Source organism: Chiloscyllium plagiosum, unplaced genomic scaffold, assembly GCF_037043375.1.
Source record: "Chiloscyllium plagiosum isolate Xiang-an unplaced genomic scaffold, Cpla_swu_hap1 HiC_scaffold_15, whole genome shotgun sequence".
Classification (NCBI taxonomy): domain Eukaryota; kingdom Metazoa; phylum Chordata; class Chondrichthyes; order Orectolobiformes; family Hemiscylliidae; genus Chiloscyllium; species Chiloscyllium plagiosum.
In genome coordinates, this window is record NW_028270153.1 from 27,944,353 (window position 1) to 27,961,600 (window position 17,248).

The 17,248-nt window shown below is 42.2% G+C and overlaps 1 protein-coding gene across 7 annotated transcripts in view; it reads left to right on the forward strand.

Annotated features, from left to right (window-relative positions):
* Nucleotides 1–17,248, forward strand: part of ptprt (protein tyrosine phosphatase receptor type T) — a 1,424,809-nt gene that overhangs the window by 614,690 nt on the left and 792,871 nt on the right. For all 7 annotated transcript variants that reach the window (XM_043710562.2, XM_043710557.2, XM_043710558.2 and 4 more), the window contains one exon: nt 10,256–10,430. In XM_043710562.2, the coding sequence (XP_043566497.1) occupies nt 10,256–10,430 (175 nt within the window). The remainder of the gene's footprint in view (nt 1–10,255; nt 10,431–17,248) is intronic.

Sequence of the window (17,248 nt, forward strand, 5' to 3'; positions counted from 1 at the left end):
TATTCTAACAACAGTAGGGTAGAAACTGTTTTGAAACCGGCTGGTGCATGTGTTCAGGCTTCTGTACCTTCTCCCGGATGGTAGAGGTTGTAGAAAAACATTGCCAGGGTGGGATGGATCTTTGAGAATGCAGGTGGCCTTTCCTTGACAGCGGGCTTGGTAAATGAATTCTATAGATGGGAGGTTGGCCTTTGTGATTGTCCAGGCCGAGTTCACCACTCTCTGTAACTGTCTCCGATCTTGATTGGTACAGTTCCATCCTCGGTAGTGATACAAGGTAAAAACAATGACTGCAGATGCTGGAAACCAGATTCTGGATCAGTGGTGCTGGAAGAGCACAGCAATTCAGGCAGCATCCGACGAGCAGCAAAATCGACGTTTCGGGCAAAAGCCCTTCATCAGGAATAAAGGCAGAGAGCCTGAAGCGTGGAGAGATAAGCTAGAGGAGGGTGGGGGTGGGGAGAAAGTAGCATAGAGTACAATGGGTGAGTGGGGGAGGAGATGAAGGTGATAGGTCAGGGAGGAGAGGGTGGAGTGGATAGGTGGAAAAGGAGCTAGGCAGGTCGGACAAGTCCAGACAGGTCAAGGGGACAGTGCGGGCTGGAAGTTTGAAACTAGGATGAGGTGGGGGAAGGGGAAATGAGGAAGCTGTTGAAGTCCACATTGATGCCCTGGGGTTGAAGTGTTCCGAGGCAGAAGATGAGGCGTTCTTTCTCCAGGTGTCTGGTGGTGAGGGAGTGGCGGTGAAGGAGGCCCAGGACCTCCATGTCCTCGGCAGAGTGGGAGGGGGAGTTGAAATGTTGGGCCACGGGGCGGTTTGGTTGATTGGTGCGGGTGTCTCGGAGATGTTCCCTAAAGCGCTCTGCTAGGAGGCGCCCAGTCTCCCCAATGTAGAGGAGACCGCATCGGGATACAATAAATGATATTAGTGGATGTGCAGGTAAAACTTTAATGGATGTGGAAGGCTCCTTTAGGGCCTTGGATAGAGGTGAGAGAGGAGGTGTGGGCACAGGTTTTACAGTTCCTGCGGTGGCAGGGGAAAGTGCCAGGATGGGAGGGTGGGTCGTAGGGGGGCGTGGACCTGACCAGGTAGTCACAGAGGGAACGGTCTTTGCGGAAGGCGGAAAGGGGTGGGGAGGGAAATATATCCCTGGTGGTGGGGTCTTTTTGGAGGTGGCGGAAATGTCGGCGGATGATTTGGTTTATGTGGAGGTTTGTAGGGTGGAAGGTGAGCACCAGGGGCGTTCTGTCCTTGTTACGGTTGGAGGGGTGGGGCCTGAGGGCGGAGGTGCGGGATGTGGACGAGATGCGTTGGAGGGCATCTTTAACCACGTGGGAAAGGAAATTGCGGTCTCTAAAGAAGGAGGCCATCTGGTGTGTTCTATGGTGGAACTGGTCCTCCTGGGAGCAGATACGGCGGAGGCGGAGGAATTGGGAATACGGGATGGCATTTTTGCAAGAGAGAGGGTGGGAAGAGGTGTAATCCAGGTAGCTGTGGGAGTCGGTGGGTTTGTAAAAAATGTCAGTGTCAAGTCGGTCGTATTAATGGAGATGGAGAAGTCCAGGAAGGGGAGGGAAGTGTCAGAGATGGTCCAGGTAAATTTAAGGTCAGGGTGGAATGTGTTGGTGAAGTTGATGAATTGCTCAACCTCCTCGCAGGAGCACGAGGTGGCGCCAGTGCAGTCATCAATGTAGCGGAGGAAGAGGTGGGGAGTGGTGCCGGTGTAATTACGGAAGATCAACTGTTCTACGTAGCTAACAAAGAGACAGGCATAGCTGGGGCCCATACATGTGCCCATGGCTACCCCTTTGGTAGTGATACATCCAAACAGAACTCCGCTCAATAGTAATTATCCCTCCAACCAACCTTGTCTGAGGATCCACACTCTCAACTTCCCAGAGAAACAGTGGTCCAAAATATTAATCATCTCAAATGTTGTCTGACCATCCACCTCTTAAGATTACCCCCTACTAAGCCCAACAAATATATTTGCATGTCTGCAGAATTCACTTCTTTGCCTGAATGTAAGCCTAGTTTATTAGTCCATCTTAGATTTGCACAGGAAAACAGTCAACAACATTACATATGACTTAGGTTCCTCCTACTCTCTGCTGGTCATGTCAGTAAACCTTTGACCCAAGGTGTCTCTGATTTTCTCCAATGCCATTTCAAAAATCCCAGTTTTAGTTTTCTGCCATCCTTGCCAATTACTGTTGTATTCAGTAATAGTTCTGAACGGGTTAATGTGGGAGACTGTGTTCATCTGATGATGTCAAACAGTCTTGGGTGGGGTTAATAGCTTTGGATCTCAAAAGGTGACAGATTGTCATCTAAGTCCCCCAGTGATCTTACCAAAAGTATCTAACAGGAAAATGAAACTAATTCCTACCATCAATAAACTACAACTTAAGACAAGAGCCTCAACTCATTAAGATTCAGTGGTCATTCCTCTACTGCTGTAAATTAAATAGACTCTTTGACTCAATCAAGGAAAGAGAAATGCTGGCAGCAATCCCCTGTCTATATGTATCACCGTTCTGATATTCAATCAAAGTCCAGGGTCAAAGATTCTATTTTTATGATGTTCACGGAGTTTGTGCACTCCGTCTAATAAGCAAAAGATTTTTATGTCGACTCATTACAACTTTTTGCTAGATCAGGTCATTATTTCTGATTACCTTTCAAGAAGAACTTGTGTCCAACATGTATCAACTCAGCTAATTAGGTATCTTCTGCAAAATTTGACATCTTTACAGGAATAAACCTGTCAAATTTGCAATCTTTAACAATGTAAATGTTGTGCTATGGAAGTTTTTCTGTTTCGGCAAAGGTCAAGCTAAATTTTCCTGCATCAGTGTTGCATTGAGTTAATGAATCCATTTATAGTGCAATTGTGATAATAGTATTCCTTGAGATGGATTCACACTAATACATTTATATAAATGGAGCCTAAATCCTCAATCAACCTCTGATCTAACATCAGAACAGAAAGAGGTTGAGTCGGTTTTGCATGGTTTCAATCAGACCTTTACTTGACAATTACACTACACAAATTGAACATTGGTGTGAAGCAGACACTGCTTTGCACTAAAGTTAGACATCTTGTGTCACTGCATCCTTGTTTAAATTTGTCCTAAAATATCTATTACGAGTCCTTAGATGAATCTAGTCCCAGGGTTTATGTTTTTCAATGTCTTAACCTTGAGACCTAGAGTTCTCTCTTAGCCCTCCCATATATGTTTCTTCAAATCTGTACTTTATTTTATTCAGTGCTGGGATGTAAGCTTCACTAGCAGGGCCAGGATTCATTACCCATCCCTAATCTCCTCGAGAAGGTGATGGTGAGTTGCCTTCTTGAATCACTGCAGTCTGTTTAATCTAAGGAGACCCACAATGCCATTGAGGATGGACTTCCAGGATTCTGAGATGGAAATGTGTTGCTGGAAAAGCGCAGCAGGTCAGGCAGCATCTAGGGAACAGGAGAATCGACGTTTCGGGCATTAGCCCTTCTTCAGGAATGAGGAAAGTTGGTCCAGCAGGCTAAGATAAAAGATAAGGAGGAGGGACTTGGGGGAGGGGCGTCGGAAATGTGATAGGTGGAAAGAGGTCAAGGTGAGGGTAATAGGTCAGACTGGGGTGGGGGCGGAGAGGTCGGGAAGAAGATTGCAGGTTAGGAAGGCGGTGCTGAATTTGATGGATTTGACTGGGGAGGGGAAATGAGGAAACTGGTGAAATCCGAGTTCATCCCTTGTGGTTGGAGGGTTCCTAGCCGGAAGATGAGGCGTTCTTCCTCCAACCGTCGTTTTGCTGTGGTCTGACGATGGAGGAGTCCAAAGACCTGCATATCCTTGGTGGAGTGGGAGGGGGAATTGAAATGTTGAGCTACAGGGTGGTTGGGTTGGTTGGTCCGGGTGTCCCAGAGGTGTTCTCTGAAACGCTCCGCAAGTAGGCGGCCTGTCTCCCCAATATAGAGGAGGCCACATCGGGTGCAAAGGATGCAATAGATGATATGTGTGGAGGTACAGGTGAATCTGTGGCGGATATGGAAGTTTCCTTTGGGGCCTTGGAGGGAGGTGAGGGGGGAGGTGTGGGCGCAAGTCTTGCACCTCCTGCGGTTGCAGGGGAAGGTGCTGGGAGTGGAGGTTGGGTTGGTGGGGGGTGTGGATCTGACAAGGGAGTCACGGAGGGAGTGGTCTTTACGGAATGCTGATAGGGGAGGGGAGGGAAATATATCCTTGGTGGTGGGGTCCGTTTGGAGGTGGCGGAAATGGCGGCGGATGATGCGCTGTACATGGAGGTTAGTGGGGTGGTAGGTGAGGACCAGTGGGGTTCTGTCCTGGTGGTGGTTGGAGGGGCGGGGTTCAAGGGCGGAGGATCGGGAAGTGGAAGAGATGCGGTGGAGGGCATCGTCGACCACGTCGGGGGGGAAATTGCGGTCCTTGAAGAAGGAGGCCATCTGGGATGTGTGTTTTTGGAACTGGTCCTCCTGGGAGCAGATGCGGCGGAGTCGAAGGAATTGGGAGAATGGGATGGCGTTTTTACAGGGGGCAGGATGGGAGGAGGTGTAGTCCAGGTAGCTGTGGGAGTCGGTTGGTTTGTAGTAGATGTCCGTGTTGATTCGGTCGCCTGAGATAGAAATAGAAAGGTCGAGGAAGGGGAGGGAGGAATCTGAGACTGTCCAGGTGAATTTGAGGTCGGGGTGGAAGGTATTGGTGAAGTGGATGAACTGTTCAACCTCCTCGTGGGAGCACGAGGCGGCGCCGATACAGTCATCGATGTAGCGGAGGAAAAGGTGGGGGGTGGGGCCAGTGTAGTTGCCTCCAACCACAAGGGATGAACTCGGATTTCACCAGTTTCCTCCTTTCCCCTCCCCAGTCAACCCTCCAACCACAAGGGATGAACTCGGATTTCACCAGTTTCCTCATTTCCCCTCCCCAGTCAAATCCATCAAATTCAGCACCGCCTTCCTAACCTGCAATCTTCTTCCCGACCTCTCCGCCCCCACCCCAGTCTGACCATTCATCCTCACCTTGACCTCTTTCCACCTGTCACATTTCCGACGCCCCTCCCCCAAGTTCCTCCTCCCTATCTTTTATCTTAGCCTGCTGGACCAACTTTCCTCATTCCTGAAGAAGGGCTAATGCCCGAATCGTCGATTCTCCTGTTCCCTAGATGCTGCCTGACCTGCTGCGCTTTTCCAGCAACACATTTCCATCTCTGATCTCCAGCATCTGCAGACCTCACTTTCTCCTTCCAGGATTCTGACACAGTGCTACATTTCCAGGTCAGAATGGTGAGTGGCATGGAAGGGAGCTTGCTGTTGTTGGTGTTCTTGTGTATCTGCTGTACTTGTATTTCTAGATAGTAGTAGTTGTAGTGGTTGTGGGTTTGAAATGTAAGAAGACTTGGTGAATTTCTGCCGTGCACCTTGTAGCTGGTACACACAGCTGCTATTGTGCTTCAGTGGAGGGCATGAGTTTTTGTGGACATGATGCCAATGGAGTGGTCAGCTTTGTCCTGGATGGTGTCAATTTTCTTGAGGGTTGTTGGCGCTGCATCTATCCAGACAAGTGGACAGTATTCTATCACCCTCTTAACTTGTGCTTTGTCGACAGTGGACAGGTTTTAGAGATTCAACAGAGGAGTTACTTGCTGCATTATTCCTGGGGTCTGACTTGCTTTTGAAGCCGCTATATTATTGTGGTTGGTCCTGTTCAGTTTCTGATCAGTGGTAACCCCTCAGATGTTGTTAGTAGATAATCCCATTAAATATCAAGGGGCAATGGTTACATTCTCTCTAATTGGAGATGGTCATTGCACGGCAGTTGTCTGCCATCAATGGTATTTGTGAACTTTCAGTCCAAACCTAGAAATCATTCAGGTCTTGCTGCATTTCATCATGGCATCTTTCAGTATCTTTGGCATCACAAAAAATGTTGAGCATTGGACAATCATCAGTGAATACTTCTGACCCTATGATGTAATATTGACAAAACAGTTGACATTGGTTTGGCCTATGTCATAACACTTGAGAAACTAATGCCCTTTTGTGGTGCAATGATGGTGTCCCTGGAGAAAGACGCCCGGATTCAAGTCCCACCTGCTCCAGAGGTGTGTAATAACATCTCTGAACAAGTTGGTTAGAAAAATAGGTTAAATTAAAATAAAAACTGAGACACTCCTGTCCATATGTCCTGGGACAGGAATAACTAACATCCAATAACCATGACCATCTTCCTTTGTGTCATGTATGACTCCAACAGTAGAGTAACCCCTCCCTATTTCCATTGACTAGTTTTCTAGAGCTCCTTGATGCTACGCTGTGTCAGATATGGCCTTGCTGTCAAGGGCAGTCATTCTCATCTTCCCTCTCGAGTTCAGCTTGTTTGTCCATATCTGAACCAAATCTCTAATGCAGTCAAGAGCTGAGTGGCCCTGTCAGAACCCAAACTAAGAATCTGTGAGCAAGTTATTGCTAAGCAAACGCTGCTTGATAGCCATCCATCACTTCACTGATGTTCGAAAACACACTGATAGGGTGGTAATTAACCAGGTTGGATTTGTCCTTTTTTTGTGTACAGGACATAGTGGGCAGTTTGCCAGGTAGATGTTTGTACTGTGATTCTAAAGGAACAACTGTCTTAGCCATTATTTGCTGCAGTCATTCAGATGGCCAGTTGGTTAATTAATTGGTTTTCATTCTGAGATGGCAGTCTTTTAAATTTCTGTATTTGCATTGTAGAGGTAAAATCACAATATACATTTGACTAAACCTGACTGGCTCAGAACCAACCCATCCAACCAACCCATTACATATCTTAGTCTTAACTTTTAGCAGTTGTAGTTTTAGTCATCTGTGCCTTAAAATTTTGATTTTTAAAATTCATTACTCATGAGAGATGGGCATTCCTGGCTGGTCCGGCACTGAGCTGAGCTGCTTTTGAGAAGATTGTGGTGAACCATCTTCTGGAACTGTTGAGTCCATTTGATGTAAGTCTACCCACAATGCCATTAGGGAGGGAATGCCACCATTTTGACCCAACAACAGTGAAGTAACTATGATATATTTCCAAGTAAGCAGATGTCATAGAGAGTAACTTGGAGGGGAAGTTGCAAGGAAGTTCCCATGTATTAGCTGCCTTTGTTCTCTGGATGGCAGTGGTCAAGCAGTGCTGCTTGATAACAGTATAGATGACACCTTCCATCACTTTACTGCTGACTGCGATGAGATTCATTGGGTGGTAACTGACCAGGCTAGATTTCTCCTGCTTATTGTGTATTGTGTAGAACATAACTGGGTAATTGTTTCACATTGTCAGGTCGATGTCAGTGTTCTAATAGAAATGCTTGGTATGGGACACTGCAAGTTCTGGAGCAGAAGTCTTCAGTAATGAGTGTTATCAGGCCCCCTTAGTCTTTGCAGTATCCAGTACCTTCAACTGTTTCTCTATCAAGTGGAGTGAATTGAATTCTTTGAAGTCTGGCATCTGTGATGCTGGAGATGACTGGAGGAGGCCAAGATGGTTCATCTACTCAACACTTCTGGCTGAAGATTATTGTAAATACAACAGCCTTGTCTATTGCATTGATGTGCTGGGCTCACCCATTATTGAGAATGGGGATGTTTCTGGAGCCACCTCCTCGAGTGAGTTATTTGATTGTCCTCCACTCTTCACAATTAAGTGAAGCAGGATTGCAGAGCTTAGATCCAATCTGTTGGTTGCGGCATCACCATTAGATAAGCTTTTGTTTTAATATATCAGATTTTATTGGATTCAGACTTCACCCCCCTGCTGCGGTGGGTTTTGAAGCCATGTCCCCAGAGATATGTGGTTCTGGATTATGAGCCAAATGACAATATTACTATGCCACCAGCACCCCTATAGTTTGTAATCACATGTAAAAATTAACTAACCATTTTTGCCACACAACAGAGTAGTAACAACAATTTGAATTTTACTTTTATATGTAATTTTAAAAATCTGCAAAATAAAACCTCCAAAAGTGCTTCAGCCCAGAGTATTATAAAGCAAAATTGACGTTAGGACAGTTAATAAAAATAGATAGAGCTTCCAAAATACAGAAAAGGAATTAGGTATTGAATGGGGTTTAGCAAGCACATCCCAGAATTTACAGCCTTCACATTCATTGAGGAGCAATTAAAATTGGAGATTCTCAAGAAAGCAGAATTAGAGAAATGCAAATGTCAGAGAGAGTTGTGGGGCTGGAGAGATTACAAAGATGGGATATTGGGAGATTTTGAAAATGAAGATCTTGAAACTTGTAAATGAGGTTCAGAATTTTAAAATTGAGACATTGCTTAGTCTGAAGCCAATATGGTCAGAGAACATACTGTTGAGGGGAGAATTAGACTTGGTGCAAATAAAGATGTGGACATTCACCTCGAGTTTCTACAACTGAGAGGTAACAAAGAAATCGAGAAGAGTTTCGACAGGCTGATGAGCAGACTTACTTATCCAGGAAATATTAGGCAGAAAGAAACTAATCAAACTCTATAACTATCAAACTGCCTCTCACCATCATCTCACTGATCCCCTGTTTGCTGTCCTGTAGATTAAAGAGACCAATGTGCAAAATGGAAATTTCATAATGGTGTCAGAGCCACTTGATAAAGTAATAAAAGCTGGATGGGAGAAGGAATGTCCAGCCCATTGTGAAGGTGATGTGTGTATGGATCAAGCTGTAAATAAAGACTTCTTGTAGAAAAATCCATGAACTCTCATAGAATTACTTAGGGGTCTGAACACTGTTATACCCCAACACTTAAATTTCTACTGAGCCTTAAACAACCTGTTGGACCAACCTCCCAACCCCCCCCCCCCCCAATCCAATGCAATTACTCCCCATGACCTAACTCTTGAGCACCTGCAAATAATACCCAACACTCTGAGTCTCCTTCAACCAACTGTGTCCCAACCTGACCTAACTGGCCCCCACCACCTTGGTATCCCTCAAAATGACCTGACTAGTCAGTAACCTGACAACCCTCCCCAACCTACCTACCTATCCACCTTCCCATCTGCCATGAACTAACTTGCCATCTCAGCCATTAATTCACCCCCTTAGACATCTACCCACCTTCCATCCTACCGCCACACCTACTTGCCTCTCTAACCACCTACTAATGTATCTCAGTCACCCTATCCACTTATCCCACTCATTTCACCCACCATATCATTCTACCCATTCATTCATCCACTCACCTGTTTACTCATTCACTGATATTCAGAACAGACATTTAAACATTTACAGTGTTGGAGAAAGTGGATATATCATCTCGCTGTCTCTTTCTGCTGGTCTCTACATGAATCCCTGCAAAGAGGGAGTTCTTCTACATTGAAAGTCAGAAACCTTTAAGCACATCCAAGTAATTGGATCCTTTTCTGTCTGTTCAGCATCAGATTCAGCATTTCCAATGATCATCAAGAAGCATTAGACTCATGTTTAAATCCCTCAAAATTAGATTACTCAAACGATTGCACCAATGTGTTAAGTCAGATATGCATCCCATGTGATTGTGGTGAACTATGCCTCCTTGTCTTTCTTAAGTTGTTTGTAGTCTTCAACACAGTTGCTCACAAAAGCCAAACAGTCAGGAAATATTTTTAAGTTTTAGAAATGAAGCTGGTCAGGAATAGGTTATAAGATTAAGAAGTAAAGCTGGAATGACTCAGAACATTAGGTTTTGCCAAAGTAAAAGAACTATGTGCAGCTTTGGAAAATTGATTAGCAAAAGAATATTAAAGACATAGAGAGGATAGATTCAGTAGGATGACAACAGGGATGGTAAGTTATACCAATGAGGAAAGGTGTAATACACAACCAGTATTTCCACTGGAGCAAAGCGAAAGAATGAAAATGATGCAGATATTTAAAAATAAGGAATAGGAAAGTTCTTTCCGATGGCTAAGGAGTCAGTGATAAAGAGTTGAAACAGAAATCATTTTATGTTTTCGAGGGAAATTGAACAAATCTTTAAAACATAATTCTACAAGTCTATGGGGAGAAAGTGAAGCAACGTGAGAGGTTGAACAGCTAGAATTTGAGCTGTAAGCTTGTACGGTTCTGTAATCAGACACAACCCTAATTAAGAAGATACGCAAGCAAATTACACTAGAATATGGATACTTCGAACCACAACGCTGAAACCAATTAATAATTCATAATTATTCAATCAGAATTTACCTAAAAATTGATGCATTTTCTAATTAAGATGTATTTTGTTTTGTACAGCAATGGAATGGAAAGGATACAGCATTGATGGTGACAAGGGTGGTTAACCACAGGCGTTTTTCTGCCACTGTCAGTGTGGCAGATACATCACAGAAGACTACAAGCAAATATAGATGTGTGATCCGCTCAGAAGGAGGCTCAGGAGTGTCCAACTATGCAGAACTAATTGTGAAAGGTGAGCCATTGTTAATGTGTTCTTATTAAAACCACAGAAGTGCAAGTTAGATAAAAGCAATAGGACGTGTTATTGAAAGTCCAGTGGAGTAATATAGTTTGTTGGTGTGTGGAAACTTCCATTGCCTTGGTTCAGTAAAATTGCTCTGATATTTGCATATATATTGTATTCATGTCATTATCATTTCATAAGGTGCCATATCAAATGCAAATAATTACAGGTGCAAAGAGCAAAATGTTTGCAGCTATATTAATCAAAAACAATCAGGTCCCTTACGGAGGAGATATACATTTGCAATAATAAACTAGATCTGTCACATTTAACCTTGTGTTGAATTATCACTGTCTGGTAGTCAGAACATTCAAAAGAATACGTTGCATGTTATGTGTAACATGAAATGTATGTCAGCCTTCATCTGCCATTATGCATTTTTGGCCTTACAGGTTGTTGAATGTCTCTTGATTGTCTAACCTTGATTGTAGGTCTTATATGAGAGTTCATTGGCTGATTGAAGTTTGTGGCAAACCTTTCAAAAATAGTATAGATTTGCTGTCAATTCTTTTAGCCTACAGTTTTGAGAAGCTGTCTGTAGACCAAGTGAGAGTCAGACTATTATCATTACCTTTTGTCAAATTGATGGCCTGGTCACAAGTACACAAAAGCCCTGATGATTACTTTTTTTTTGTTTCTTTGGGAGTTTGAGCTAAATTGTCTAAAAATAAAAGCAGCCAGCAAACTCTATTAGCTCAGAGCAGGCTATCTTATCAAAGAAATGGGTGGAGCTTATGAAGATGTTCTGGTTTCAACTTATCTGTGTGCTTGTAAGGAGAAGTTAGTTGCAGTGACAATTTAAAGTTGAGAGAGTGTTCAAACAAAGAAGTCACTTTTGACGGCACAAATGTTGTCATTAGCAGACTTCAGGCAATCAGTGCAGGTGAAGTCCATGGAAACCATGCATCTGAGAGTAGGGTGAAGGAAAGCCTCAATCAGTATTTGTTTGAGTTTGCTGATAGCTACTTTCCCAAGCCCTAGTATCTATCTGTGAATGAGCTTGAAATGCACTCTTAAACTAGTTCCTCGCTGTGTACCCTCAATAATACAATGAAACACAATCTCAGGGAAAGAGATTGAAGAACCTTGATGTGAGCAGTCACTGAGGCAGCGCTCAACGAAGTGGCTTATAAATGAGTTTCAAAGTCAGATTCTCAAAACGTGAAGACTTGGAATCCTTTGGAAGGGAGACAACATTTCTATGTAATTTAATTACCTACAAATTCACTAATATCGAAGGGACTTGCTAAGATATCTGTAGGATTCATCTTGACTGCATCAACCATTTAAAGTGCAGTGTTCAGCCACAGTTAGTTTTCTTTCCAATTTTTACCTCATGTTAACTCTGGTTTTTAGAGCGTAAGTTAAATATGTGTATGTAGATTATTTTATTATCCAAACATTGTACTGTAAAGTTCATTGTATTTCTTTAATACTGTGGAATCTTGTGATTTTATTCTCCTAATAAGTCCCTAGGACCTCAATCTTTGCCAACTGCAAACAAAAAGGATTTCTGGCCTCTACCCAGAAAAATTAATATAAATTTGATAGCTTTGTCAGGGTCATATTACAGAGCAATATCTTTTCAGAGCACAGTTTGGGCAAGGCAGGTCTCCAGACTAGAATCATAGAATCCCTACAGTGTGGAAATAGGCCATTCAGCCCATTGAGTCCATACTGACCCTCCAAAGCGCTTCCCGCCCAGACCCACCCTCTACCCTATCCATGCAACCCTGCATATCCTATGGCTAATCTATCTGGACACTATGGGCAATTTAGCATGGCCAACATACCTAAACTGTACTTCTCTGGACGTCTATTTCTCTATGTCATTCCTGGACTCTCAGCAGGTATCTTTTTTTTAGTCAAACGGAGAGGGAGACCATCCTATGATGCGTATCTTAGTGTTGACTCAGTGGTTAGCGTTAGACTGTCACCACTTGCCATTATCAAGAAGTAAATTAATCAGCAACTCACAATGTCTGCAAATGGGTAGCTAAATGCAGAAACTGGGCAACTACTGTCCAATTTTCGCTGTTCTTCCACAAGCTCGTAACTTTCCCAAAGTCTCTGCATTGAAATGCATAAATTATCTGAAGTTATGGTACTTAACTGCCAAATGCCACGAAACATAAGATAGACTCAAAAATGTTTCCAGTCAAGTGGCTTTTTTTGTAAAGATATGCAATATAAATATCAAATATCAATTAGGAATTTATTCCAGATGCTTGTGGTAGTGGTGATAATAGGGATGAGTTTTGGGGAAAATCATTTCTCTCCTTGCTGGCCATGTAAATGCTGTATTTGTCTCACAAGCCACTTAAGGTTAGAATGTGCTAAGTTCAAACAAATGGTCTCGACCTCATTTCAAACTATGCCTGAGAAATTGTATTGCGTTTCTACCATAACAATGTGTCGTGATCATTGTAATATGCTTATCTAAATAAGATTGATCATTAGAGTCAGATTATACTCAAATGTAGCATGTAAAATGGGACTCGGTCAATTAGATAACTTCAGTTTTTCACGCTAACTTTCAGATTTTGAAGATCAAATTATCCTCAAGATTTTAAATAAGTAAAAATATATTTTCCTTCTGAAATCATCTAGAATCAAATCCAATAATCAAAGACAGAATGGATTTCCAAGTGAAGACAATTTTGTGAATCAAGTGCATTAAATGTCATTTGTTTTCGATTACAGTGTAAATAATTTTCCCAAGTGTAATAGATTTGAAATGTGTCTTCAGTTGTAGATTAAAATAGGCAGATATTTTGTCTAGATTCATGAAACAAACACTTCAAATTTTGTCAAGGAAATAACATAATTTGCACAATATTGTAATTCATTGATCTCCAGTTTGAAAAAAGGCAATTTAAGGTCATTTTGTTTCAAACCTGACGAAAAAAGTATATCAACATTTACCCTATGATTTTCAGTTATATTTTCATTGAAAGATTGAAGATTTCTTCTAAGCACTAAAATAATTGAGCATCCAGTTTAAACATGGATTCAGAGTTTTGGGGAAAGAAATTGAATCAAAGAAATCTTGTGACCATTTTTATAATTAGAAATATTTGTTTATTCCCCAGTATCTAATAACTGACAAATACAAATATTAGGAGCAAATTACTGCAGATGCTGGAATCTGTACTGAAAACAAGAAATGCTGGAGATCGTAATGGGTCAGACAGTGTCCACGGTGAGAGAGCAAGCTAACGTTTTGAGTCTAGATAGGTCTTCATCAAAATGGCTTCACCAGCTCTGATGAAGAGTCATTGAGTTTCAAAATGTTAGCTTGCTCTCTCTCCGTGAATTTTGTCTGACCCATTGTGATCTCCAGCATTTGTTGTTCAGTACATATATTACTTTATTTGACTGTCTTTTAGTTTTTATATGCCAACTGAAAGGGCAAACAAGTGACCTTCTATAATGATTGCACCAATTCTGAGTAGCAACAAATTGGAAAATATTGTGAAGAAAGACTCTGGATAACCCACTTTTTAACTTTTCCCAAAACTGGTGATGTTTCCACGTTTTTAGTTCTCCGCATCATTTATACCTGTTTCTTTTCAACAGCACAATAATCTGTGATCAGCATCTAAATACTCTTGTTTTTAATTTAGTTACTGGATACTTTATGCTTTGATAAGTTCTTGTCTCTACCAAGTGGACAGGTGTGATAATTTAGTACATAATTAGGAGGAAATCAGTAAGCTCGTGATAACATATTCTTCTCAAACAAGCTAAAATTAGTACAAATTGACTACAGTTAAACCTAATTAGTCTGTATTCAGTATCCATTCACATTGGGCTCTTGTGGCACAGTGCTAATGTCCATTCCTTTGAACCAGGAGGTTTGTGTTCATATGCCCATTTGCTCCAGAGGGGTGTGGTAACATTTCTGAATAGGTTGATTTAAAAAAAAATTAAACAATGTTTAAATAAACACACCAGGCTTTGTCATCACATGGGCTACTACCACACACAACACATTGTCAGTTACTAATAGTCCCCATTAGTGGCCATTCATTCTCCCAAGCTGATCTTTACCCATTCCTTTTTCTGCTCTACCATTTTTCTCCCTCTTTGTGCTCTATCTCCACCTGTTGTTTACTCGTCCCCCTCCCTCCCCCTCCCCTCCTCCCTTCTGCATCGATACCAACCATTTCCGAGATACCATCAGTTCTGAAGAAAACATTAACTCTGCTTTCTCTCCATAGATGCTAAGTTTTTCCAGCGATTTCTGTTTTTGTTTCCGATTTCCAGCATTCAGTTTAATGTTTAAATAATATATAGAGAAAGATTTGAAGTATATTAGGTAACAGACAGAAACCAACTTTGTTAAAAGCTTTTCCAGTCACATTACACAAATGATATATAAGGACTTTTGTGACATTATGGTAATGTCCCTGCCTCTGAACCAGAAGGCCTGCTTTCAGGTTTTACTTGCTTCAGCTGTCTGATGACATTTTGAACAGGTTAATAAAAAATATCAACAAACGACAAGGAACTATAATGCCCTGCTCCAGGGCTGCTTCATAAAATGTCTGAATAGTTTGAATATAAGTATCTACAAGTAATAATTTGAACAGCTGTTGTGACAGTGGTAGTGTTCCAGCCTCTGAGCAAGAAAGTCCCACCTGTGCTGGAAATTCTCAAGGCGTCCCAATAGGTTGACTCACACTACAGGTACTTATAAATAATAAGGACTGGCAGTGTGACTGAGCTGTCTAAGACATTGGATTTAGGTTCCAGTCTCCTTAGAGGCAGCAGTAGAATTCAATCCAATGTGAAAAGTTTCTCATTTAGTTGCTTTACTATCTTCTTAAAGAGGTTTGCTAATGTAATGATGATGCCCCTATCTCTTGACCAGGAGCCCTGTGTTCAACCCAATCTTCTCCAGAGACGTTTACCTCCAAATATTCACAAGAATATAATGCAGGAACTTTGTGATGTGGAAAAAATGGCATTCATTATCACCATGGAGATGGCTCAGTAGTTAGCGCTGCTGCCTTGCAGCGCCAGGGATCTGGGTTCAATTCCAGCCTCGGGCAACTTTTTAAAATTATTTATTTATTAGATTCCTTACAGTGTGGAAACAGGCCCTTCGGCCCAACAAGTCCACACTAACCTTCCGAAGAGTAACCCACCCAGACCCATTTCCCTCTGACTAATGTACCTAACACTATGGACAATTTAGCATGGCCAATTCACCTGGCTTGCGTAGAGTTTGCACATTCACCCTGTGTCTGCATGGGTTTCCTCCGGGTGCTCCGGTTTCCTTCCACAGTCCAAAGATGTGCGGGTCAGGAGAACTGGCCATGCTAAATTGCCCATAGTGATAGGTGCATTAGTAGGGAGGAGGTGAATGGGTTTGGGTGGGTTACTCTTCGGAGGGTCGGTGTGGACTTGTTGGGCCAAAGGACCTGTTTCTGCACTGTAGGGAATCTAATCATGTTAAATGCAGATTTGTAAAATGTTGCTACCCACAGTTATAAATTCCACACTGAACCTAAGATAAAAATAGTCCATCTGTGTTGAATGTTTCCCACAGTTCACAACACTGTAATTTTCAGTTTCTGCAAAGTGAGCCATGTGTTTTTTTAGAACTCTCCAGTATATTTGGGAGAAAAGATGTTCAATTCTCATTTTCGTTGGATTAATGATTGGAGGCAATTTTAAATTTAGTTGCAAGGCAAAAGAAAAATGTACCACTTAAGTTTTATACTCTTACAGTGGCAGAGCAGCACAATATATTGCCTCTGAGCTCTATTTATCTGAGCAATTTGATCCCTTCCATGGCGAAACCTATTAGACAAGTGGGACTTTATGCCCCATACAGACAATGGCCTATAAAATCGGCAGTCCAATATCTATTTTTTGTGTGCTAACTGACCTACCATCCCCCTAAAACTCCATGCCTCAAGCATGGCTAATCAAGTCCACATTTTGGTTTTATTTCTTGGTAAAGGAAAAGAAAATAGGTGTTCAGGCCCTCAAGCTGGAATAAGACCATGTACGTTTTCAAATAAAATGCTTTGGCATATGCTTCATAAGATTAAAGCATGATAGTCAGGGTAGCTAAGTGAGCTCTACATTTGTGGTGATACCAAACCAATTTTGGTTTCCATATTGCATTCACTCTATGTACTCACCCATAAGTTTCTCAGGCCTCCCATGAGGTTCAGAGAATGCTCGCTGCACCATTATTTCATTGGCATGCATTCAACGATTGAGATATCAGAATTTCGACACAAGTATCTGCATTTCAGGGTAACACACTGGCTAGCATTGCTGCATCACAGCACCAGATGTGTTGCATCACAGTGCCTTGGGCGACAGTCTGTGTGGAGTTTGTACATTCCCCCTATGTCTGTGTGGATTTCCTCCCACAGACACAAAGATGTGCAAGCTAAGTGAATTAGCCATGCTAAATTACCCATAGTGTTCAGGGATGTGTAGGTTAGGAACATTAGTCAGGGGAAATGTAAAGTGATTGGATAGGGAAGTGGGTCTGGGTGGGATACTCTTCGGAGGGTTGGTGTGGACTTGTTGGGCTAAATGGCCTGTTTCCACACTATAGGGATTCAATGAATTTCTTCATTTCAATAATGCTGTGCTCTCAAGTTAAAATATGGTCAGGAAAAAAAATTGCTTAACTGTTTAGTGACCTCTTTAAGGTATCGGGGTAAAACTCTTGTCTGTTAGTCAATGGATGTGAGTTTTAGTTCTCTTCTCAGATTTGTATACAAAATTTTAGAGTG